The sequence below is a fragment of the Homalodisca vitripennis genome, chromosome 7 (genome assembly GCF_021130785.1).
Source record: "Homalodisca vitripennis isolate AUS2020 chromosome 7, UT_GWSS_2.1, whole genome shotgun sequence".
NCBI lineage: Eukaryota > Metazoa > Arthropoda > Insecta > Hemiptera > Cicadellidae > Homalodisca > Homalodisca vitripennis.
Genome location: NC_060213.1, coordinates 18,870,195 through 18,898,109, shown reverse-complemented (window position 1 = coordinate 18,898,109; position 27,915 = coordinate 18,870,195). Strand labels below are relative to the sequence as shown.

The 27,915-nt window shown below is 35.0% G+C and overlaps 2 protein-coding genes across 5 annotated transcripts in view; one reads left to right on the top strand and one right to left on the bottom strand.

The window, feature by feature from the left end:
- Positions 1-27,915, bottom strand: part of LOC124366957 — a 230,921-nt gene that overhangs the window by 102,525 nt on the left and 100,481 nt on the right. The window lies entirely within an intron of this gene.
- LOC124366956 overlaps positions 1-27,915 on the top strand; it is a 61,340-nt gene that overhangs the window by 11,099 nt on the left and 22,326 nt on the right. The window contains exons 7-9 of one of the 4 annotated variants that reach the window (XM_046823579.1): positions 1,855-1,935; positions 14,534-14,781; positions 18,602-18,737. In XM_046823579.1, coding sequence (XP_046679535.1) covers positions 1,855-1,935; positions 14,534-14,776 — 324 coding nt within the window. In that variant the 3' untranslated portion in view covers positions 14,777-14,781; positions 18,602-18,737. Of the gene's footprint in view, positions 1-1,854; positions 1,936-14,533; positions 14,782-18,601; positions 19,204-25,351; positions 25,489-27,915 lie in introns of those variants that run through there. The other 3 variants (XM_046823580.1, XM_046823578.1, XM_046823576.1) reach the window with 3 other exon arrangements.

Below are 27,915 nucleotides of genomic sequence, written 5' to 3'. Positions count from 1 at the left end.
ACACATCATAAACGTAAAGTTGTAACACCACTGAGCTAGCATCTGTTCAAAGGACACTAACTATTTTGAGAAAGAGGTCTATAGGGGCACGTGATTTTGAAGAGGTCTATAGGGGCGCGTGATTTTGAAGAGGTCTATTGGGGCACGTGATTTTGAAGAGGTCTATAGGGGCGCGTGATTTTGAAGAGGTCTATAGGGGCGCGTGATTTTGAAGAGGTCTATAGGGGCACATGATTTTGAAGAGGTCTATAGGGGCACATGATTTTGAAGAGGTCTATTGGGGCGCGTGATTTTGAAGAGGTCTATAGGGGCGCGTGATTTTGAAGAGGTCTATAGGGGCACATGATTTTGAAGAGGTCTATAGGGGCACATGATTTTGAAGAGGTCTATAGGGGCGTGTGATTTTGAAGAGGTTTATAGGGGCGCGTGATTTTGAAGAGGTCTATTATAGGGGCGCGTGATTTTGAAGAGGTCTATAGGGGCACGTGATTTTGAAGAGGTCTATAGGGGCACGTGATTTTGAAGAGGTCTATAGGGGCATGTGATTTTGCTCAACATTCTTTACTTACTCCCTCTGTCTCTCGTGTTGATTTGTCAGCACCTGATCTAATATACTACAAGGTTCAAGAGCGGGAAAACCGCTAAATTTAAAAACTTGCTAAAGTATGAGAGACTGAATACCAAGTGATTGGCACTTGTATATTTAAAAATATTGGGTTAATATACAATGTATTTGGAATAAAACAACAGGTTTTAACTTTTTTTAATTCATACTCCTGTCCAAATAAGAAATGTTAAAAATTTTAAAATATATTAGTGACTTGTAATTAATAATGTAGTTTTTTTAAATATTAATTTCAATAAAATACTCAAAACATAATACTATGAACTCTTTCAAACAGTATTGTATAACTCTTTGAACAAATGTCTAATATCACCTTCGAAATGGCCTCTTTGGTTTCTTATACACATTATAGCTCTTTTTCACGGTAACTTTGAGCGAGTTTCTGTCAAACTGTTGTTGCTGCCGCCACAATCCTGTTCCTATGATCTTCCTCATTTTCAACTGCAGTAGAATAAACGTGATCTCTCATTGCTCCCCACACAAAAGTGAGAGATCCGGCGATCTGGCTGACAAAGCCACTGTTCCACCATGACCTATCCATGTGGTATAGCTTAAAACAACCATTGCCTTACTGTATTTGTAAAAAAACAACCATTGCCTTACTGTATTTGTAAAAAAACAACCATTGCCTTACTGTATTGGTAAAATTCAGTGAAGCTCCATCTTGTTTGTGTCTTAGTTGAGGTTCAAGGCCCTTGAGAAATCCAGAAATGCGATGTTCCAGGAAGCCCAAGAAAATATCACTATTAAAATTTCTGCAAAAAAAATTATTTTGATAGTTTTATGGCAATAAGACAGTTCAGAGTTATCATTAAATTAGTTTCCTTGTGCTAAATTGCTCTTGACAAGCTTTAACAGGTGTTTCAAACATTACAAATAGTTTTTGTCTCTATTTTATGAAACTCAATTTTGACTGACAAGAACCAATCGTCCGGGACGTAGTCAAAACTCTTTATTTACATGATCTTCAAGATCAGTAGTTGCGTCAATTTACATAATAATAATAATACATTTCGTATACAAAGACAATAAGAATCAAAAAGTTGTACACTAAGGGTTGTTCTGTGGTCTCCATTCAAAGAACTCAGTGACGAAGTAGAATGGGTTGTCTTACAGCCAAACTCGCAGATCTTTTTCTAAACCATAATGCCTTCCGTATAGACAGGATCTGTAATCTCTAAATCTGCACACAATGACTCAATTTTTTAATTCCATCAAAATTTTTTCAGGACCTTGAATGTGAAAGGACAAAAAGAAGCAGGAAAAGAAAGAAGACGCTGTGTGATCAAGCTATGTCGCCAGCGAAACAGGTGAGGGATTTGATTTGAGTGCTCTGTAGAGAATCGTGATTGCTCTTTATTCAGGGACGAAACGAAATCGCCATTTTCAAACATTATTCAACATTATAGATAAATGGTTCTCTGTACACTGTATGTATTACCAAAGTTACGAGTAGTACCAAAAATATAATCGATAGGATACTAATAATTGATACAATGCAGTATTGAAGGACCTAACAGAACGTATTAATAAAAGAGTTTATTGCACAAACGGTTGGACTGTTCTTTCATGGTAGGTATTTTGGTAGTTCAGGTTTTTAGGACTTTTTAATCAAGAGTTACAGTACAGACAGATAGATGGACTGCTTTTTAACCTTTGACCCCAAAATCAAGGGGGACAGAAAGAAAACTGTTAAAGTATCAAGTCTAGGATTTTTCTTTACGTTGAAAAATTCAGACACAAACAACAAAACGACGAGCAAATGCTATTATTTACCATAATATCCTCAGAGCAGATAAGAAGTTCACAATACAAGCTAAGCTATACGCCATAACTGTTGTAGAGTTATACAAATATAATGGCATTGATATTGTACACGACACCAAGAGTTTGCAATTTTAGCAGTTCCTTTGGAAAGTTTAGAAATATTAAGCTTTATTCTTAATTGTCTGCAATCGGGGACAACATTAAAAAATAATTGAGAAATGTCACTTTTGTTCAGCAATTGTGCTGTGTAACTATTAGCTCACGTTTTCATTGAGGCAACAGGAAATAGTTTGGATCCATCATCATCCTCTCTTTGATATGATGGTTGTATTCGCTACACAACAATGCATCAATTACTTTACCATTTCATACAGACATCAATGAATTACTTAGTTACAGTAATATAACAGGGTTGAACTTACTATCAATGGTCTAGCTGCGCTGGCACATCTGAATGAGTTTTACCATCTTTCCGTTTTTTTTACTATCAAAATTGTTTTCATTGTTCTCTGTTACCATTGAAGAACAAGCTGCTGATACAATTTCTATGCCAGTCATATATCCAATACTCTAGTCAGTCCGAAGCCAATCATTTACATCCCCAAATGTACAGTTATCATCCAGTTAGGCTTATTTCAACATTGATAACTTGTTATTATACTGTAACGTATTATTCAGAGCACCGGTCCACCCATCACCTCCAATACTTTGTAGGAGTGTCCACATGTGTGTTATATCTTATCAATGTAATTTGTTAATGATGAGGGTAGTAGTCTTGTGTACGTAACCCTCCAACTGATAATAAGAAACTCCCAGAATGATTCTCTGGTTTTTGTCTTTGTGTAGCATATTTTTTTATATTTAAAAAAATATATGTTAAATACTAAATAATAATAAGTGTTATATATAATTTTTTTGTTAGAAACCAGAGAGAAAAGTAAAATAATAAAAATATGCATTTACTAAAGTATTGTTTTTTTTTTTATTTGTACACAAATTGAAAAATGTGTATTATACATTTTTTGTTCTAAGTTTCACTCCATGTAACTTTTACATGACTTGAGATAGTAAGATACTGTAAATGTACAAAATATACACAGTATTGAACAAAAAGATAATAAAATATAAGCCTATACACTTATTTACAACACAAAAAGGGTTTTTTTTTTGTAAAAACGTAAATTATATACTACATTTTTGGCAGTGCGTGTATCCATATTGGTGTTTAATGAATTCTTTGGAAAAGAGGTATATCAGATAATGTATGTAATGTATGTAATGAGGTATGTCGTCATTTTCACTACCAATTTGTTCACAACCCAACTCACATTTCACCAGTTTATAATCATCTATACTTCCTGACAACAAATCTGGCAATGAAATATCATCATGCACTTCATTTTCCGACATGTCACTTTCATCATCAGAACTAAAATTTTCATCATCCAATAGTTCACATATATCATTTGAACAACGAGGATCGCCCATTTCTCAACGTAACTATCAATCATGAACAACAAGCCTACATAATAACCTAGCAACAAAGAACGTCAGGCCATGCAGTGTGTCACCAGCTGCATAGTCCGTCAGCTGTATGCTGTGCAGCCTTTGGATCGATATCAGCTGTCAATGAGCAATATTATGAGTATAAACTATATAAAATGAATTGATATTTATTTATGAGTAGAGGATTCGAATGGTTCAAATTATGTCTTTATAACTTAAACGGTTTCGATGTAATAGCGGATAGTTGGCCGACAGCTGTGCCGCCTTCATGGGTTCACAAGTGGTATTGATGAACGTCGGAGGGTTAAGCACTAGTCACATTATAACTATGCTATATAAAACAGGGCATTTTAGTTAATATTAGTAAATTTATTGATAAAAATGTAAATATAACTATTAACCATACTGTTAATTTGATCTAAATTCAAATTCATGGTACAATCTAATAAAACTGAATCTGAAAACTTGTATAAACTACTAGTTATTAGAGTATTTTTTGACGTGACAACGTCTTAAATTAGGTTGCGGCTCGGAGTCACTCATGAAAAAGTGTAACGCCCGGTAACGTTACGATGCCCGTCCAGTGGGTCCGCCGCCCACGGGATAAAGCAGATAACTGTGGGTCCGCCCGCACGGGATAAAGCAGATAAACTGTGGGTCCGCCGCACGGGATAAAGCAGATAACTATGTTTATTCGTGAAAATGTGGAGTGCTTAGATTCGTCATTTACAACAACTACAACAATAAAGGTAAATAATTGTACACTGATATTTCATTATCGTAAACTATGATTGATTGATTAATTGTTAGATTGACACAAAAGTTGAGAAACTGAGTTTATAGGTTATGTCATACTATTGACAAATGTTGATAGTGTTAAGTAAATTATTAGTTTAAATCACTCTGCAATCAATCGTAATTCAGTCGATTGAGAAGAAACAGCGCGTATTGCTAGTCAAACATTTAAAATAACAAATTATAACCTCTAACCTGTCATAACAGTGCGACCAAACAAACGAACTAAACCGACCAATCACCACGCGCGGAGTTAGAATTTAACTGTGTTTAGCAAGAATTTCAAATTCCAATTTTAGTAAATGTTTTTATTCAACTTTACCATTTACAATAACAAATTTTAATTAACCCTTAAGTGAGCGCGCCTCCTAAAGTTACGTGAGTGCTCGCGTGGGGTCTCCTAGACCCCCATTAAGAAAACTAATAAATATGAGTGCATTCTTACCTTCTTTGTGTTATTAACTATAGTTACTTATATTATTACGTATGTCTAATACATATTTAATTAAAGATAACTATAGTTATTATGATTTTTATATTTTTTATTAATTTTTACGTTAAAAGTATTAAATTATAGTTTTAAGAAAAAAAAAAATTTATTGCATAAATCACCATATATATATATATATATATATATATATATATATATGCTTTACTATACTATGATATAAAATTATTATTATAAGAATAACTATATACATACTGAATTATTCGATTGAAATAAAATGTAAAACTGTTAATTCCACGATGTCGTAGTAAAATTTAATAATAAAAATAAAAATACAATTCAGTTTTTTTATTTATTTCTATTTTGTACAATAAGCTTTGTTTTTAAAGTATTATATAAATATAAATACTATATAGTGTTTGTGGAACTTACTAAGACTTTGTTTTGGGGAGATAAAAGTAGGAGTAGTAAACGGGGGAAAGAAATCACTGATAAAGAAAAAAACTATTTATTGAATACTGATCACACCTCAGATGACAGTAGATATATGCAGTATAGAAAACTCGAATTATATGAGAAATATACCTCACAATTAAACACGTGAAAAATGTTGTTCTACAGAAACTTAGTTGAATCAATTCACCGTTATTTATGTTTTGGCAGAGATACAGAAGGTCTCCATGTGCGATAAACACATAGGTCGTTGGCACTTACAAACATTTTGTGTTGTTTTGGTGTCCTTTGTGCGGGGGCAAACAACACATCTTACTCTCGAACCCGCTGGCCGATTGACTGCTGATTCTCGATGAGGAATCTCTTGCACATTAGCAACCTTGAGGATCGATGGTCTTTGGAAGCGAAGAAATAGTTGCCCTTTTCGCTACAATGAGGCTTTATCACAATCTATATTTAAAATCGTTAGCAAAGTATATACATACAAATTCTCCTTCTGTATCACATATAAAAATATTCACTTTCAATGCACATATCAAATAACACAAGTACGCGCGCGGGGGTAAAAATGACCCGGTAATTGCAACACTAGCAGGTAACGTAGGTGCGCGCGCGGGGGTCTAGACGAACCCAAACGTTGTAATGTTTGTTTAGAACGGACTGTACGATTCACCCGCGACGGTCACAGCCAAAACTGACTGTAGGGCGCGATTACTCATCGTCTACCCGAAAGGTATCTAGCGTCACAGCAGTCTAGCCAACCTACTTCGAAAAATAGAGCAATATATCTACTCGTGGGGTCGTTGAGGCCCCCGCGCGCTCATTTAAGGGTTAATTTCAAATTATGTACAATGTTTTAGTAAACAAAATATATTTCTATAGTTAAAATTTGTGCAATTCTTATTTTCATTCAATTCCTTGTTCCTATTGTGCAATTTAATAATATTCATATCAATAAATTATTCTACCGAGGAAAAAGACGTCACGTAAAATCTTCGCCCGTTAAAAAACCGACTTTACAGGCAACCATAATGTTTTTTTTTTTATCTAAGGTTTTGCAGATAAGGCCTATCATCTTACCAGACTTTCCATCTCATCACATCATCAAATTCTAGTCATAAAATAAAATACAATTTGTCTCACCACTCTAAAACAAGATAAAAAATTTAATGTGATCCCAAAACTGTATATCATGATGAAGAAAAACGAGATACATAATAAACACACTCTTGACAACCAACGAAGCAGTAATACACGCCAACGGCAGACAATGGATATATTTGGTTATGGCTCTGTAGAACGCGTAAAGCAGACAGGTGGTCAGAGGTAGACAAAGGGTGGCCCCTCCCCTGCCACGGAATGTAGGTCATCTAAAAATACTTTCTAGTCAACTGCAGCAATAAGTACAGAGCATGCACCAGTCTTCTAAGATCTAAGATGTAGAATATCTTAAGAATTTTTAATCCCTTTACGTACAAAATTAATAATAACAAGAAATTTATCTTAACTCTTTCTGGTCGTATGGCGTGTTATAGCAGCAAAAACTTATTTCAACAACGCTCACAAGGCACTATATAGCACCATTAAGCAAACCCGTAAACTGCTGTATTCTAGTGGCCAGTATTGGAACTCTTCATATTGTTTGTTAGATACAGGACTACATCTTCTTTGTTTCAATCTATATCAGAAGTCAGCATTATTGTTTTTTGGTGTCTGACTAAACAAAAAGAACACGCTAACAGCTGTTTATAACGTGGCTCGCGTCTGCTGTTGTTTGTTTCTCACTGTGTGTGATCGTGAGTGTTGTTGATGTTAAACTACAATTTGTTCAATAAATATGTGTTGTCATAATTAGTCATGTTCTGGAATGTCTTTTTTGTGTGAAATAGGGTTGTGTAAAATAATTAGTTTTTAGGCAAGTTTATAATTCAAAGTTTTTAACTACTAGCCTTACCTGAAAAATAGTTAGGAATTAAACAGAATTATTTTTCAGTGTTTCAATAAACAATTAGTTTTTATGGTTTTCCCCTTGTGCAAGCACAAGTCCTTGAGTGACATCCTTGAACATTTTAACGGCTAGCAGCACTTCCTAAGAAGCCTTGAAAATGATAAGAACAAAGACTGACAAGTGCAGCAACAGAACAATCAAGAGGAAAGACAACGTTTTATTGTACCACCTGCACTCAAAAACCAAATTTATGTCCTACACAGTGTTTTGAAAAGCACCACACACTCAAAACTTACACAAAACTTTAGAAAATTTGTAATTTCCGCAGCTTAGACACATATTGTAATAAATTTGTCCCCCTGTTTTTATAGTCTAACTTCCTTTTTTAGTCCCACAAATATTTTTGGTTTGTAGTCCAAATGAGTTCTACAAACTGATGTATTACACGAATACATGTATTGTATTATACTGTAGTATCCTTGGATAAGAATGTCTGTAAATTTTTGTTTAGTGTGCTCCTGCATCAACATACTTTGGAATTTCACACAAACTATATGTGTGATGGTTATCCAAGGATGCCAAGAACAACGTTTACTAATACTATAATAACAACATACAGTAAACTTCCGTTAATCCGACGTGTTCAGGACTCGAGGCATGCGGAATTATCAAATATGCCTAATTATTGGATATATATCAGATAAATAATGTAGACATAATAAATCACAGTTAAACACATTTTTATTATTCAAATATAATGTATCTTCAGATAACACATCGCTCGATGAGTTCTTCTCATGGAATGATGAATTTTAAAAAGACCTCTCGTTTAATAATACAATTCATTTTTTAAAAACTGTTTGACTCTGTAACATGTCTTGATGATGTTGTTAATAAAGAATATTGTCTATTGTCTATTGTTGTCTATAATTATTCACATCACTCCCTCTTCCTAAGAGTTTATAAATGAGTTCTTCTTTATTTAACACTTCAAGTGCCACATGACGGATTTTCACCATCAGTTGTATAAGCGAGAAATGCAATGGTGATGAACTTTCGCCACCAACTATTTTAGGGTCCTTTGTTTATATTTCTCTCTATTTTTAGGTCTCGACATAATAAAGTGTATTTTCAATAATATGTCTGTAATATTCTGTGGTGTTTGGTAAACAATCCAATCCGGAAGACAATTTAAAAACAGAATAAACCTTGTCCATATCCATATCTAGGTCCACATGGAGGGTTACAAAAGGAAAATTGGTTTAGAAAATTGCATGGAAAAGAAGAAAAGACTTGTTTTGTATGTACAAAGAGGGGGCCTGATTTTAAAACAGTAAGGAAGAGATCAATAACAATTTGCACCAGCTGTGGGGAAGTCTGCCATGGCATCTGCTTCTCAAAATATACAAGTGAGGTGCAGAAAAATAGTTGAAATTTATAATAACGTTCTTTAATTCAAACTTTAAAAGTAAAATTCTAAACAAACTAAAAGAATTTGGTCCAAATTTAAGTCCAGAATTACATAATTTTAAAACTACTAATCATACTACTAATTGAGGTCACATAATTTGTAGATGAATATTATCCAAATTTTGCACTCACGGTTCACATTGCACTGTGCCGCTTGGGCCATCGTGGCAGAGCCTCTTTGTACGTGACCCGCACTCCCAGTAGGTTGAGTGTCTCCATCATTCTCCCTTCCTTGGCCACCAGAACCAACATATTCTCATTGTTGGCTGATATAACTCATCAATATGATTAGTCAGTAAGAAGATGTCTGACTCTAGAAGGTTTCTCTGGTTTATACCTTCCAGTTGAACCCACAAATGGCAAAACAGAAACTGATGTGTCACTTAAATCTGGGCAACCTTATGGATGTCCAGGAGCGGCACATCACTAACCGCAAATGTCGAGATTCTGGGGTGCAAGGGTAATTCGATAGGTCTTGTCTACTGCGGGAGATAACTGTTGGAGTTGGTGGGATTCCCTAAGAGTCAAAGACTCTTGCTAGCCTAGATATAAGGTTGTGCCACTCCCTGCCTGTTTTAACTGGAGCTGGTTCGTAGCTGGCTTCCTCATCTTCCGAGGGGATATGACAGATTAATGTCCTAAATTCTTAGTCGTGGATCTCAACAGGAGGTGGCCCCTACTCCCAACCTTACCCATCCTGAGTATCCTGTCATTTCGGAATCAACATAAAAGTCCTTTTAGGGCTAGGTGCAATTTCTAAGCTTCTTCTTGTCCTAAGAGAACAAAAAAAGATGTCTGGATGTAGCTATAGAAGGTGTGATAATTACAATAATTTTATGATTCTTTGGAAAAATCGTGCACATGGATTAATTATGTATGATTAAGAGTCTGTAAAACTAGTTTCAGGGTCGATGATGCTACCTCATTTTACCATGTCTGTAGTTTGAAAGAACAAAGTTTCAATGAGGAAAAGATCACCATCTTTTGTATATATATATATATATATATATCTCACCATATAAATTTAAAAATGTCTTACATTGGTAATGTTGCTCTGACTGTGTAATAAATATCTCATGTATTTTATTTTTTGTTAAAGTTAGAAACTTAAATACATTTAACCTGTTGAGGAGTAGCTGAAAGTTGTTCCAAAAGAGTACAGACGGTTATAGCCGTTTGATCCCAAAAGAGTATTGACGGTTATGACCGTCCATGACGGGGTTGCTAAAACAATCAATATTGCAACTGTTTATGCATTCTAGTGGCGTTCTTACATACTATTTCGACTGTGAAATGTTCAAAGATACTGGAAGCACATGTTGCACCAAGAGAAGAGGCTGCAGCTGTGATGTTGTCGATGTCCAATGTTGTCGATGGACTGGAAGGTCGTGAACATGTGCTAAGCATATTCCTCGATCTTTCCAAAGCCTTTGACTGTGTGCATCACGGGACACTGCTGCAACAGTTAGAAAAATGTGGCGTCCGGGGTCTCCCACACTTATGGCTCACGTCTTATCTAAAAGATCGAGATCAGCGTGTGATGATCTCGAGCGTCGTTTCCAGCAAAATAAAAATGGCTCATGGTGTCCCTCAGGGATCTATCCTTGGACCTCTCCTTTTCCTGATTTATGTCTGTAGATTGAACTCAGTAATCCAACTTGGGGCACTGGTTCAATATGCTGACGACACGACTCTCTGTTTCAAAAGCAATTCAAAACAAGACCTGGAAATCAAATCTTTTGTGGGATTGAACGCATGCATTCAATATTTCACAGAATTGAACTTGACAACAAACCAGTCAAAATCAAGTGTCATCAATTTTTGTCTTCGTCAGCATGATCATGCGATGCGACCTTCTGTCTTTGCGGATGATGCCCTTTTAGAGGATACAGATTCCACAAAGTTTCTGGGGATGTTCCTTGACAGAGGACTGACCTGGAATGATCATGTTGATAGCATTTGTGCTAGAGTTACCACAGGCATATTTGCTCTACGGCACCTAGCAAAGTTCTGTACCCTAGAGGTTCTAAAAACGGCCTATTACGGCCTAATCCATCCACATCTTGTGTATGGATTAAGACTCTGGGGAGGATGTGCCAAAAACAAAATGGAGCGGGTTTTCAGGCTCCAAAAAAAAGCAGTCAGGATAATTTTAAAACTGAATTATAGAGAGTCGTGCAGGGCATCTTTCGGGGAGCTGGGATTGATGACATTGCCCTGCCTTTACGTTTTTGAGGTGATCGTGTACTGCAGATCGAGATGTGCCTTGATAAGTGGCAGGGACGTTCACCAATATGAAACTAGAGGCAGGGACAACTTGCGAACTCATCAACGCAGACTGACATTATCGCAACACCTCCCTCAGCAGGTGGGTGTCAGACTAATCAACAAGCTCCCTGAGGATATCAAAAACTCCAACAACCTCAATCAATTCAAAACTCGTCTCAGACGCCTGTTGGTGTCTAAAGCGTTTTACTCGATTGATGAATTCATGACGAGCCGTTGGGATGATTGAAAATCATGGATCCGAAGTCTGTGTGATTGTGTCGTGAGAATGCTGAGATGTAAGTATGACTGTGAGTGAATGTGTAGTTAGGATATATTTTATGATGCATTTGACTATTGCAATACAATGTTATATGTTGTCAAACACGCAATAAAGAGATTATGAATTATGTGACGCGTCCGTTGGGCGGAGACCAGCAGCCGCTACGCTTGTCAGGTCACCATTTCCCCCGCCCACTACCAGTAAGGGAAAATGGCCGAAGGAAGCTAAAACGCTGCTTTGTGTGTTCAAATACAACACGGGGTGAGCGTAAAAGGAAAGAAACTGCTTATGAGTGCACAAAATGTGAAGTAGCACTTTGTGTGTACCCGTGTTTTGAACACTATCATTCGTTTGTAAAATTCTAAACAAAAAAACAAAATGTATGAATTTATTAAGTTGTAGATCCAAAAAATGCATTATTATGATATTTTGTAAGGTTTCAATACATTTTGAATGAAAACAAAAAAAAATTTTCTTTACTCCCTGGAGTTCATTAAGGATAATTTTGCTTACTCTAGTATACACTAGGTAGGATGACGGTTATAGCCATCAGTACTCCCCAACAGGTTAATAATAATGGTAATGAAAAAATTTTTGCAAGTGGTTTCCAGTAAATGCCGCTATATGCCAGGGAAAGCTATAATTTTGATCTAATGACCATATAAGAATTGTTGTATGAAGTAATGAGGTTGAGTGTTGTTGAGTGAAGTTGTATGAGGTTCCATTTTTATAGAGTTACTGAGTTAGATTATGGTGCATGTTCAGCCATGGGATTTGGCTGAACTTAATTTTAACGTAAAACTGATCAATAGAAATGTTAAATTTGAGTCTACACTTTTTACATATAGTTTGCTTCTTCATTTTCAATTATGACATATAGTTACATCAGCTGTTGAATTGTTTATTTTCACTGTTCGTACCACCATCTTGGATTCGGTTCGTATCATCTTCTCATGAAGTGAAATTTAATACGTTTACTAGTATTTGTGTTTTATAACCATTACTAGAGTTATTTCCAGACTAAACTCGTTACAGAGACAGTACGTGCACATAGATTGGATGAGTTCATTGGTCATTCTTAACCAACAAAAAGTTTCAGGATAATAGCCATTCGCGTGTGTGAAAATATTTAATTCACCTATTTCCTAATGTGGACCCGAAATGACACATTAGAAAAATAATAGATAATTATAAGCAAGTTTTAATTATTTTACTTTATCCAATACCTCTTAAGGTTTTAACCCTTGCCGAGCGGCATCCGTATATATGCGCCAGCTGCGTTCCAGCTCGCTGCTGTGCTGTCGCCACAAGTTGCTTTCAACGTGACCTACTACGTAGCAGCACTTGTCAATGTAACCCTGTACACTTGTACGCCTTTCTGTTTAGTAGGTAGCAGCACGTATCAATAGGCCTGTGTGTTATTTGTTTTCCCGCCTTTTCCAATACGATCATTGTAAAGTAAACAAAACAAACAACTCGTGATCAGTGATTCTGAAGTAACCTTACATTTACATTATGTTTATTTCAGCTGTGTGTCCCTACGGAGGAACGCCTATCAAATACTCCCCATTTCATGGATAGAAAAGAAAAAGGAACAGGAAGATGCTACATTTGTAAATTAAACAATGTTCGTCGCGAAACAATTTATTTTTGTAACACATGTACGAATAAACCATATCTGCACCCTAATAAATGTTTTGAACGGTACCATACTGTGAAAAACTTGTAGGCTTAGAGTTTTGTCGTTGTGTAAATTTTATAAACATTATTACAAAATATTGTGTTTCTATTTTATTTGATTCAGATTATGTGATTTAGGAAATTATAGAAAATATGTGACATTGAATATGAGCTTCAAGTACTGTGTAGAGACTAATGTAGGAAATTAGTGACAGTAATATCGGACATGTGTCGTGCCGCGCCGTTCCCATGCCTCGCTCGTCTTGGTGTCGTGACCCCCCCCCCCCCCGGCCAAGGACGCTACACAACACGTTCACCACAGCCATTTCAAGGTAATATATTTGAGTAATACTGACAAATAATATTTCTAAACGTATAAATATGGGTAATATACAAGTATTTTACTCACTAACAAAATATAGGCATTGTAACTTATTCATATTATTGATTGAAAAATATCAAGTTTTAATTATTTTTAAAAATATTTAATTAAAAACATTTTATATACTTTTTTCATGCAGTTATGTAATTATAATGTTAAAAGAAAAAAGAAAATTAAATAAAAACAATATGCGTGGTTAAGTGTTTTTCTATCTTAATATTTTGCTCATTAAGGGTTAAGATGGTTGCCATTCAAAGTTTGAAAGTGGAATGGTTATATCTCAGTTATTATGCATTCTAGAGCAAAACAAAATAGTGTTTTGGAATTCTCAAATAACGTTTATTGTAGCGTGTTTAATATCTCGTGAAATTTCCAGATGCAGCTTTATCAACTTTTTGGTAGTAAACAACAATTTTAGAAAAAATTGTGAATACGATAAAGTTGAGTTTTAAAAATAAATCCATTGGCAATTTTGCAAAAAACATAACTCAACTATTTTTAGTATAGACCCAAAATAAAAACTATTTAAAACATAATGGAAAATTGTATTTTAATCAATTTTTATTCTTGCACATTTTTTAATACCTGTTTAGGTTTCAAGATGACAGCTATATCTGAGTTAGGCTATATGCATCGTATCACTCGTTATGTATAAAATAGGGCCGCTTACGAGTTAATCTGTTGCGGTACTATGACTCGTTTTATCATGCAATATTATAAAAAACCGATATTCTTTTATCTTGGTAAACACGTGTTTAGTGTCGACCACAGTTTATCACAGATATTATGTTCGTAACATTAAATTTTAATTTGTTGTATTAACAACATGGTTTATCTTAGGATAATATGAGTTTATCTCTACACAAAATTGGTCACATTGTTTTCTAGTTCTGATTGTGTTGTCACTGTAGGCCAGTTGGTGTAAGAGGCCTAAGAAAAGACTAACTGCTGAAGAAGACATTCTTCGCCTCATCCAACGTCACTTTCCTGAATATGTCCCTCCAACAGAAAAGAAAGCTGGTCCCTCAAGGAGGTGTATAGTTTGCTCGAAGCGTAATGTGCGACGAGAATCGCGTTACCAGTGCAGTGATTGTGATATAGGTTTGTGTGCGGCTCCTTGCTTCAAGGTGTTCCATACTGAAAAGAACTACTGAAACAGGTATTCACAAACAAGTCTGTGTAAATAATGTGTAAAACAATGAGTGAAAAAGTGTTGTACCTCAATTTTCAATCAGTGTAAAAGACCTGTGTCAAATTCGACAAAAAAAGTAAGATTTAAATTAAATTAAAAATAAAACAAATTTGTTTGTAAATGTTGTCTTTAGTAAATCTTTAAGGGTTTTCATACAGCGGGCGTACAAAGATTTGAATAGCAAACTGTACAGTATCATTATTACAGAAATAATGGTGAACGCTATAATTGCCACAATTTGTCTGCTGAGTCTGCAGTCCCACAACTGACCTCACACACTAGTCAACACTGCTGTATATTACCATGTCACTCTCACTGCTTGTCTAGATTATTCTACTTGACACGGTACTTGATTAAACCTGACAATAAAAAAAAAATTATTTGTAGCCGATTCAAACTTATTTTGGTTTTTGTTGCAATAATTCCTATTATTATTGTATACATATTTTTAGTGATTCCAAATTTGTTATATCTGATCAGTGAGAAAGGGCGTTTACTATTCATAATGTCAAAAACTATCAATCGTCAAATAAATTGCAGCATTTTTATTGTCTATTAATACTAGAATCGCATTTGCAACATTGTGCACAAAAATTTCCTGCTGGCCCACCCATTGTCTTGTGTTACTTCTGAGAGTTTGGAGTTGAAGCTTCAGTTGATGGCAAAGTTTAATTAAATCTTGCCATTGTCTTTACTGGAGATTTCTAATCAGGAGATCTGTATTCAGTAGAGGTCCATCTTCCAAACTTAAGAGGGTATATTAGTTAACTGCCTTCCGCACATCTAAGGCTAATATGGGGATAAAGTTTAAAACTGTGTTGTAAACCGGAACTTGTGTCGAATCCATAAATGTTTCATTTCAGAAACTTAGATTTTTGAGTGTTAATAATGATGGTTTATAATTTACAGTATATTTGAAATGGATTATGACTACATCTATATTGAATAGAAATTATAAACAATTAGTATTAACAGAGATGTTTGTTTTTTTTAAATTCATTAGCATTGAGACACTGAAATCCAAGTTTCTGATGTGAAACATTTAATAATTTGAGACGAGTTCCTATTTCAAAATCAAAATCTTTTTTATTGCAGTGACATTGTATATACATTGTATGGCAAACGTCAATACAGGGTTTCTAAAATTCCAGCCATTCATACACACAATACACATTCATACTTACAATTTTACAATCACGCCTCTTTCATTCTTCGCCAATGCAGCCCACTTAGCACAGCAGAGTCAGTCTTCTAATTGGGCGGTCTCCCAGTCGAATGCCAAAAACTCACCTGCATTATAGAATGCCTGAGACACCAAGAAGCGTTTGAGGCGAGTCTTTAACGCCTTAGGCGTTGGGGCATGTTTAATTGAATTGGGCAGTCTGTTGAGGAAATGCACACCCGCTTGCGAGGGTAGGCGTTCATAAACTACCGTTCTGTGTCTCCCAGTCCGGTAGTTTGCTCTGCCATGCGTCTCATACATGTGTATGTCTTGGCCTCTGGTTAAGGCACATTTACTCATACAAAACAAAGTTGTTTCCAAAATGTAGAGGCACGGCAGAGTCAACAGCTGCAATTTCTTGAAAGCTTCCCTGCATGACTCTCTAAATTTGATTTTGGCGATTACTCTAATTGTTTTTTTTGGAGTCTGAATGCTCTTTGAAACTGAGTGTTTGCGCAAGCTCCCCAAAGGACCACTCCGTAGGCAAGATGGGGGTAAATCAAGCCGTAATACGCCGTAATCAGTACCTGACTGGGACAGTATTTGGCTAAAGATCTCAAAACTCTATTTATAACGCAGTTTAATATTTTAGCCTCAGGTTAAGAGCGGAGTCTTGAACATGTGCCCGGCTGCTAATTAGAGTTCACTCTTAAGCCTTTATCCTAAAGTTGTTTCAGATAGCTTAATATAGTGGGCCATAACTGTGAATACTTATACTTTCTTGTTGAAGTCAAAGGGATTATAGAAATAATACTTTTCAACACTGACTGAAAAGCCTTTCCGGAGAATATTACAGCCAACCAAATCAGAAACAATGGCTACACACCATTAGTTCTACTTTGTTCAAATTTTACAATAATATTGGACAATACATTATTAATCTTGTCGAACTCAAAATATATAGAGTGCTTCCAAGGTGAGACTTGAACTAGTCCAGCGTGATAGGAAATCCTACAATCAAAATTAATTTCTTCAAAACTAAGTGCATATTTCTTTTCAAGCTCAGACAAACTATTCATGGTACTAGAAAGTACAAGAGCGGTTTTTTTCTCTGATCTCTCACCATGATGATGGCCACACAAGTCTGTTGTGTGGGCAGTAGTTGATCGCGCATATTCCCCGCTACAACATTTTTTAGTAGAGTTCAAGTAGCTAGTTTGCGCTGAGCTGCAGTCACATAAACATGGCCACCTCTATTAATTCTCCTGCCAAACGTAATTTAAGGAGTGTTATTCGTTTTCTGCAAGGAGAAAGGAATAGTGCAGCAGAAATTCATCGGAGAGTGTGCTGTGTTTACGGAGAAAACATCATTCGACCATCACAACAAAAGTTTAAAGATGGCCGCATATCAAATTCAAGGATCAATTTAAGGAATGTCAAAGCTGAAGCTATTGAGCGCGTTTTGTGGGTATCAGTCAACATTTTTGGCACTCATCAAGTACAAGTTTTTTTTAACCTAAATGTTCTATTGCGATAGACTAAAGAGAAGATTTTGACTCTTCTGGAAATTCCAAAGACAAAGCACTCAGCTTCTGATTGCAGCAAACAAATAACAATCCTCAACTCACATTTGGCGGGAGAATCAATACAGGCGGCCATGTTTATGTGACTGCAGCTCAGCGCAAACTAGCTACTTGAATTTGACAGTGACAAATGTAGCAGGGAAGATGCACGCTCGACTACTGTGCACACCACGGACCTGCCACGTGTCTGGTGTGAGATCGGAGGTTGAAAAAATAAACAGCCCCATATTTCAATACATTGTTTGTATTCCAGGGTGGCACTTACAATTGATTGGAGCATCGTCTTTAGTCAGATAAATGAGACAATCCTAATTTTTTTTTTAATATCATATAACGTTTTACGTATTATAACCCTATTATTTGAGGAAATTCTAGAATGAATAATAATTTCCAAATTTAATTAATTTTTAATCCATTTTTATAATAAAACAAACATGGACTGGGATAGGTTACTCAGGATGCATTATCCATATAGCATTGATTTATTCCTAGATTAGTTATAATGACACCATTCTGTAATTCTAGAAGTCATTTGATGAATAAGTATATTTGAACTGAACTGACCAATTTTGATTTTTAAACGCTATCTGAACAAACATTCCATGGCACATTTCAAGAACATGCTACTGACTACTATTAGCACCTTTGTGCGTCTGTTTTCCAGGATACTCAAAATACTGAAGTAGTTACTATTCTTTGAGGACCGAACATTTATATTCTTATTTGTACCAAATAAGAAGTGTTACTTAAAGAACTCTGAAGAATGGAAAGTCCTTCCTCCTGGAAGTGCCATTAATTATTTTTCTTTTGAATTGAAGTAGTAATTTCAAAATAGCAAGATTGTAGCAGCTGTTACGATTGTCACTGCACCCGATGTATAAAAAAGTACAGAAACTTCATTCGCTACCAAGTTCAGTATTAGAAGAATTTGTAACATTTGTACGTTGATGTCAATTGTACGGACTCTTGCTTTGCTGGTAATATGGGCCCAAGCCCTAAAGTGCCCAAATAAAAATCACTAAATTGTAATATTTTGTTGCAGATACATTGCAAAAAACTAAAACCACAAAACAAATCAAGAAGGCAGTGGAACAAACGGAACATGCTGGAGGCCATACAGGCAGTACAAGACAATGTGATGAGTTGTAAGAAAGCATCAAAAATATTTTCTGTTCCAAAATCGACCTTGTACAGACTTGCAAGACTTCGTTTACCTCCAGAAGATGCAGTTTGTAGCAGAATGGGAAGAAAACCAGTAATGCCTGATGAATTAGAGAAAGAACTTGTTCAGAATATACTAGAAATGCAGAAGTTGAGTACAGTAAAACGGAAAGACATATGCCGATTAGCTTTTGAGCTATGTGAAAGAAACGGCATCAAACACCCCTTTAGAAGCGATGGAGTTGCAGGTGCCAGATGGTTCGACCATTTCAAGAATCGCCATAAAGATTTAATGTCCGTACTAAAAAGTTAGCTACCTCAGTTTTTGCAGGCAAATGAATTTCACTAATCAACTAAAGCAGTACAAGATTAATTTAGTGGAGAATGACAACAAACAAACAATATAAAAAGAAGAGTGAAATAAATCCCACCCTTAACTTCTTTACATTTTCTGCAATATTCTTCATATTTTTACCAATTAATCACTAACACAACATTAAAAGTGACAGTAATTTAATGACTTGACAAGAAGTAATTTGAAGTCAATATTTAAATGCTTTTATAATAACGATTTATCTACTCCTTTATAATATCTCTCATATAATCCATTTTGCCATGTAAGCTTTGGCTTCAAATTAGGTGATTTACTTTTTTAAGAGTCAGTGCTTTCTTATTATTTGGTTATATTGATAATACAGTCGACTCTCGATAACTCGAATTTCAAGGGAACGGCTGTTTTCTTCGAGTTACGTATAGTTCGACTTAAGAATAGTTCGAGTTATAGAGGTAATATTTCACTAAATTCGACTTACAGAGGTAATTCGACTTACAGAGGTAAACAAAATAAAATTCGAGTTATAGAGGTACAAATAAACTATGTTTTTTATTCCCTACATCCTTTACAAAACTAATGTATGTACTGTAACTACATACAGCATTTGTACTTACTGTCACACTGCAATGTATGCCTACAATTCATACGTACATACAATTCAAATTTGAAAATAATCCGTAATCTTCTTCTGCCTAAGGCTTTTTTCAGAATTTAAGTCTATAATGTTCTCAATAACAACAACAGCAGAGAACACGTTGTCTGGTACGTCACTTGATTGTTCTAAGTAGCTACGTAAAGTGTTCACTGCGGCCTTTTGTAGACAGTCGGACAATTCAGCAACATGTTCAGACCTGTTCGGCTAGGTCTGTGACCTAACACAGGTTCGCTGTAAACACAGCACAGCTTCGTGTTAGCGAGGGTTGATCTGAAAATTTCGAGTTGTAGAGGTAATGTATTTAAAGACTTCGACTTATCTACTGAACTTCGAGTTATAGAGGTAATTTTTCTATTACTTCGAGTTATTGAGGTAAAATTCGGGTACAAAATTAATTCGAGTTACGCATGGTTTTTTTTTCGAATTAGGCAGGTTTTCTCAAGGGAACGGAAAAAAATTCGAGTTGTCAAAGAATTTGACTTATTGAGGTTCGAGTTATCGAGAGTCGACTGTACTCTCAGACTTTTATATACCTCCAAATTTGAAAAATAAGCTGGTTGACACATGAGTGCCAAATTCTATTAACTATACGAGAAATGAATGTGACCGTGTAAAAAAACCACAATGTTCCACATGTAAAATAATGAATTCTTCAAGAGAATTCACCAGCAGTAATACTGGAATGACCTATCAAAAACTACAGTATCATTCCATCCTTTACAAAAATCAACTGTTCCACCAATTTTAAATTTTAAAAATTTAATGTCAGCTGGGCTTTATCAAATTGTTACACACTGTGTTTCCACTTCCCCTAAATATAGAAGTGAAAAATTGTTCTTTTATACTTTACTTAACACAATAACTATTATATGCATAAAATAAAATAAAATAAATATATGTATATATAAATTTGTTTTGTTTTGTCAAATAATTTTTATATTTATTGTAGTTAAGTTGTCTATGTTATATGAGTACTTTAAATAAAAACGGATAAAAAATAAAATTTATATTTCCAGTAATTGTTTTATTACGTTGTTCTGTTCTATACCACACTTATAATAGTATTGTTTGCTAGGCTTACAGTGATTGCCGATGATAGGAAGACCGATAATTTGTTTTAAAATAATAGAGCTTTCAATTTTTACTTCTCTTTCACAATAGAACAAAATCCACGTGTGAAGTATAAAGAGAACATGTCATGAAAGTTCAGGTGAAATGGAACTGAACTCAACATTTGTATTGAATCAACTCTTCCTACCATATTATGTGTTATGCTATTATTGAAGCAAGATAAGAAAAGAATTGAGGTTATCAAGGAAGAAAAACTTCAACAAACAAGACAGCATTAAATTATCAAAAAACTGGCAGCTTTTGATAAGGAAGCCGTATTGATTATGGTTTGAACTGGTCAGCCAATGACGATAGAGCTTACCTTTATAAGTGGATGTATATTACTGGCAGTTACGACGTATCAGTAGACTAAAACTGGCTCTCCACAGTAAGGCCAAAATATTTCAAGTTTTTTATTGTATTAAAAATGTAAACCAGAAAATTTAAATTGTAGTCTCGACACTGCCGGTGTAAGCCAAAGAACTAGATTAAAAGACAGTTCTGATGAGCAAACAATATCATGACACATTGATTGCCTTGATATACTGGGTGGCGCAAAAAGGATGGTCGGATTTTAAATAACTATAACTCCATCAGTTTTACAAATTAATTTTATTCAATTACGTAACTAAATGCTCCCAGGCACCCAATTACAAGAAATAACCTTCAAAATTCATGTACGGAAAATAACTTCCGGAAGATGGTGTCCTTCCTCGGTGATGCATTCCACAAGTCTTTCCTTGAAATTTTCTATCACTTTCACTACAGTTTCTTCTTGAATTGCCATAATTTCCGCACTGATTGCCTCCTTCAGATCAATTAAGTTTCAGGGCTTTTTTACGTAGACTTTTGACTTTAAGTATCCCCAAAGAAAAAGATCACAGGCTGAGAGGTCAGGTGATCTAGCGGGCCAGTGGACATCTCCAAAACGCGAGATGATGTGGTGGGGGAACATCCGCCTTAAGACACACATGGAGTCATTGGCTGTGTGGGCCGTGGCCCCGTCCTGTTGAAACCAAATTCGATCTCGATTTACACGTAACTCTCGCAGTTTCGGCCCCAAAAAGCTATGTAGCATGTTAACGTAACGTTCCGAGTTCACAGTGACTGTAGCGTTGTTCTCCTCAACAAAAATAAGGACCAACAATCCCTAATTTTGACATTCCACACCAGACTGTTACTTTAGCACTATGAAGAGGCTTTTGATGCAATTCTCTGGGATTAGTTGCTGCCCAATACCTACAGTTTTGTTTGTTGACATAGCCGTCTAAATGGAAATGGGCTTCATCTGACATTAAAAGCACAACATCATTATTAGAGTACAAAATGTCCAACATTGTTTCACAAAATCGTCTTCGGTGCTCAAAATCACGATCATAGAGCTTTTGCGTGATCATAATTTTGTATGGGTGAAACTGTAACTCACGGCTTAAAATGCGCTGCAACGAACGACGGCTGAGGCCTAAAGTTTGAGCACGACGCCTGGTGGAACGACGCGGACTGTGAAGCACTGACGCTCTAACATTCTCAATGTTCTGTGGAGTAACTGCCGTACGTGGACGCCCAGTAGATTTACCACTCATGACAGACCCTGTTGTCCGGAATGCAGTCACCCAACGTGATATGGATCTGCGATCTGGAATGGGCTCATCATGCGCTACACCAAAACGTTGTCGAAACAATCGTTGCACAGTAATAAAAGATTCATTATTTCTGAAAAACTGTTCCACAGCAAAAACACGATGCTCTACCAGTCCACTGCGCCATCTCGTGGCAAACTGGGTGTAATGGCCGACTTGCAGACGGCCGGCAGTGGTCCCCCCTCCTCACCTTCCACTGGTACTACGCAGTTCAAATCCGACCATCCTTTTTGTGCCACCCAGTATATTCAAGTATTTTACAACTTCTGGAACCTGTTGAGTTTTCAAAAGACAGTTTTTCTGACTGGTTGGTTATACCTGTTGCATTGAGCAAATCTCAGAACAGCAACAATTGGTGAAAACATTAACGCATTGACAGTAATGGATATCCTCTGGAACGAAACCACTATCGTGAAGAGAACATGTCATGAAAGTTCAGGTGAAATGGAACTGAACTCAACATTTGTATTGAATCAACTCTTCCTACCATATTATGTGTTATGCTATTATTGAAGCAAGATAAGAAAAGAATTGAGGTTATCAAGGAAGAAAAACTTCAACAAACAAGACAGCATTAAATTATCAAAAAACTGGCAGCTTTTGATAAGGAAGCCGTATTGATTATGGTTTGACCTGGTCAGCCAATGACGATAGAGCTTACCTTTATAAGTGGATGTATATTACTGGCAGTTACGATGTATCGGTAGACTAAAACTGGCTCTCCACAGTAAGGCCAAAATATTTCAAATTTTTTATTGTATTAAAAATGTAAACCAGAAAATTTAAATTGTAGTCTCGACACTGCCAGTGTAAGCCAAAGAACTAGATTAAAAGACAGTTCTGATGAACAAACATCATGACACATTGATTGCCTTGATATATATTCAAGTATTTTACAACTTCTGGAACCTGTTGAGTTTTCAAAAGACAGTTTGGCTGACTGGTTGGTTGTAGACAATAGACAAGAATCTTTATTTGTAGTTTCTTCAAGAAATACAATGGCGTCAACAGAAATGAAATGATATTTTATGTCTCTTGCTTTACAATATTGTAGAATCGTTGATAGTGTAGACAGGTCGTTCCACTAGCCAGTCCTGGAGACGTCTCTTCAGTTCATTTCCTCTGAGGTTTTTGAGGTTTTGTGGAAGTGAGTTTAGAACTTTACGGCCCAGGTAGGATGGTTTTTTGCTAAAATGTGTTGTCCGATGGGTAGGAAGAGGGTAGTTTAATGCTCCTCGTGTATTGTATGAATGAATGTCTTCATTCCTGGGAAAGTCCATCTGGTCGGTGTAAATGACTGCTGCAAGAAGATAAAGTGCTGTTACGGTTAGGAGCTTCAGTGACTTGAAGGCATCTCTGCAGCTGTCCGTATGATTCAGGTTTGCAAGTGCTCTGACTGCTTTTTTCTGAAGGACTAAAACTTTATTCATGTTGCACTCAGATGTTCCTCCCCAAGATAGTATTCCATATCTGATATGGGATTCGACAAGAGCATTGTACCTGTTGCATTGAGCAAATCTCAGAACAGCAACAATTGGTGAAAACATTAACGCATTGACAGTAATGGATATCCTCTGGAACGAAACCACTATCGTGATTGTTGGAATCCATATCAAGGTGCATACTTAGCAATGTTTTGCACATGCAGAATTTGTAGAGTGATGATTTGGTTAATAAATCAAATAAAATTCTTTATTGCCTTTATACAAGTTTCACAAGCATGGCATCGTCAAATTAGAACAGGAACAAGAATAAAAATTCAACTTAATACTAAAAAAATATTAAGAACATTTCACAAATATAATATCGACTGTAGGGCATGAGTCATTATATTAAAAAATTTAAATATAATAATTAATTATTTGGTTGACCATTGTGCAAGGCCCAAATATTAATCCATATATATATATATATATATATATATATATATATATATATATATATATGTATATGTTAAAATTGTAACCAGAATGAAATTCCAGATTTTTATTATGATAGAATTATTTTACAATTTGACTTGTTTTGTGCCTATATTACAACAATATAGTTGGAGAAACATAGTTATACCACTCAGCGTGCTATGTGTATTACTTCCATTATAAGGAAAAAGTGACATCCATTGTCATAAATGCGTAGAGACAATAAAGATTTATCGATTCTTAAATGTGTTGTAATTTGTTATTTAAGTTTTACTTATAAACAATGATGATGTTGATGAAGGAGAAGTGGAAAATCAGTTACAAGACTGAGTACACAGGAAGACAAAACCTGAAAACATACTCTAGACTGCAAATATTCCCAAGGTCATATGTAATTTAAAAATCCATTAAAAGTCTATCTATGTATGTTGTGAGAATGGTCTGTTTAATTTGTCCTAGATACAGAACAGTAGTTCAAGAATAAATCATTGATTGCCAACGTAAAAATATTTATTGCAAGAAAGGAGCAAACACTGCTATTTTAACTTGTAAGAAAACTTTAAGAAAGTATTGACACCACGCCAAGTAAAGGAAGACAGTAGACAATTTTTTAATAGCAAGCTCTTTTGGATTTCATCTGTTGTACTGTTAGAAGATGAGCTCTGTTGTGATGAGGAAGGTCAAACGTTTTGCAGAGTATCAATCAGTATCTAAAAAAAATCATTTTTAAATCTCAATTTTGAACACCTAACACAATATGAATGTGTCCTTGACCTTGAAACTGAATGTTGATTCTAGATACACCACTCATGATTGTTAAATATAACTAGTTATGGTTCATCAGACTAACTAGACTAATTTCACCCATTACAAATATGTACCAGATTATAATAACACATTCATAAACGTGATAAAATTCTAAGCGCTCTCCTTTGCTGAAAGTGTTGTGGACTTACTCTCGTCTGCTTCTCAGATCCAGGAGCGTTGGCTGCAGGTTGGCAAGACTGTCAGTGGAAGACCGCCCATCGCTCCAAATTCAAATCGACTCACAGAAAGGCATTTCGTGGACAGAATTCCGCAAACGGGAAAGAAATCACGCTCAAAGAAAAGGTGCTATGTGTGCTCCAGACACGGTATAAGGAGGGAAACGATATTTTGGTGCCCTGACTGTAAAACTGGGCTGTGTATAGGGAAATGCTTCCGAATTTACCACACAAATCTTGAATTTTGACTGACAACAGGTAAATATATAATAAAATGATGGTACAAAAAAAATACTAAAGGACAGACATTATTATATAGATATATACCAAATCAAGCAGTGACTTTTGATGAACAAGATTTTTTCTTATGACTATTTTATTTCCAGAAAATTGATATTTATTTGTTAGTTATTTTGTTATTTTTTGACCTTAGTTTACATTTTATACATATTTTTATTAAACTTCTTGGATTTTGAAGATAGTGGGTTCAAACAAACATAAAATGGAACACCCATATTGAATACATTTCCCAAAGATTATCTAGAGTAATCATTTTACTTATATCGTATGCGTAATAAAATGTGTACTTAGAACTATGTAAAATCTGCATACCATCCCTTCTTTTAAACTATTATCATGTATGGTGTAGTCATATGGGGCAATAGCACTACAATTAGTGACATCCTCATCCTACAAAAGGCCATCTGGGTAATAAAATGAGTACAGCCACTTGACCATTGCAAACCACTTTTTATTAAAGTACAGTACGTCCTGAAAAATATTCTATCTCTAATTTTTAGCAGTAATATACATAGCTGTAATACTGGAAATAGAAATAATCTTGCAATAGAGCATTGCAGGTGTACCAGAACACAATCTAGTCACGTGTTAACTTCTAAAAATGTTTACAATAAAGTAATTCAGAAGTATCCAACAAAACATTTTATAGCTAAATTGTATGACTGGTTGCTAAAAAATCCATGTTATGGTCTTTCTGAATTTTTTAGTATTTAAACTATAAATTTCTAGTTATGGAGTTATTATTTTTAATCTTCTGTTTTGTAAAACATTATTTTTTATATTGTAGTGTGTTTTAATATTATCAAATATTGTATTAGTACATTGTTTTAATTCTATCTTTTTGATGTATACATGACTTTGTCAGTGCTTTTTGTAAAATTATAATAAAATCATTATTATTACTATCTTATTGTAAATTTTTTTAAATTAGGTAAATGTAAGATTTTTATAAAATTTTATCTTTGAAATTAAACGTTTTTATAGAAAAAATTTAGTCTAACGTAACATTTCTTTCTAAGAGTATTCGTTATGGTGAATTGCTTCTCAGAAAGTGTAACTTCTGTATTTTATATGTGTTTTAATTGGTCTTCAAACATTCACTTTTTTTCTTAAATTAGGCATTAAAAGTTCATCACTAAGATTCAATTAGTTTTGAGCAACACATTTTTAAGAATACCCATTAATTATAGAAAGGTTAGAAGCAGAGTATTTATTGAATGAAAACTGTTTTTAATTTGCTAACGGTACAAAATCTTTCATATTGGAATTACAAGCTTAGTAGTTGTAAATTTTAGTAGTGTCAGCTTTCAGAATACCTTAAATTTTGTCATCTTTAAGACTTTTAAAGCAGATTTATTGGCCATGTGGATGAAAATTATAGAATAAAGAGATAGCGCCAGCAAATTTTGCATTTTCCTTAGTTATTTCCTTGACATTTTTGAATCCACTATTAATTGTATTGGTGCATGGGTGTTGTATATGTATTTGCAAATGAAAACATTAAGATATTTCAATCATTATAACGTTCCGATTGCAAATATCTACTGTCTTACAGGTACAAGTCTATAGTATGTTTGACCTTGACAGTGTTTTAGGTTTACAAGTGTAGACATTCATAAATCATCTTCATTCTCATTTGTCATTTGAAAAGTTTAACAAACACAACTATAATGATAGTTCTTCCGGATAGTCAGAGCTTTCCAATGATATGATCCTTTAATATTTATTTTGATAACATTTTTCCATAACAGTAGTGCTGATAGTAATGTACTTCAAACAAATTCATTCTGGAATAGATAAAATTTTCAAAACTCAAGATTATGTTGAGTGTCACTGAATAATTTTTGTTTCTCGTATTACAGTAAATTCTTTAGTTAACTGAACTCGGGTGAACCAAAACCCGGATCACCTGAAACCTGCGTCAACTGAAACCTGGGTCAACCGAAACCTGGTCGACTGAAACAGTCCCATAAATTATGACATGTATATAAATGACAAAGCAAGATTGTTTACATGCGTGCATGATGCTTCGCTATAGTGACAGGCTGGGCAAGAAAGATGTCCTTGACATGATTCACCCTCTTCCCCCCCCCACACAACCTCTGGTGCTGCTCTCTCTGCCAGCACTCATCAAGAAGCTATAAAAATACAACAAATAGTGCGAGTTCAAATGAATAAAAGAAAACAAACTACTCTAAATATAATTTATTTTGTACGTATATATTGGATTATGTGCTTAATAAAACAAATAAAA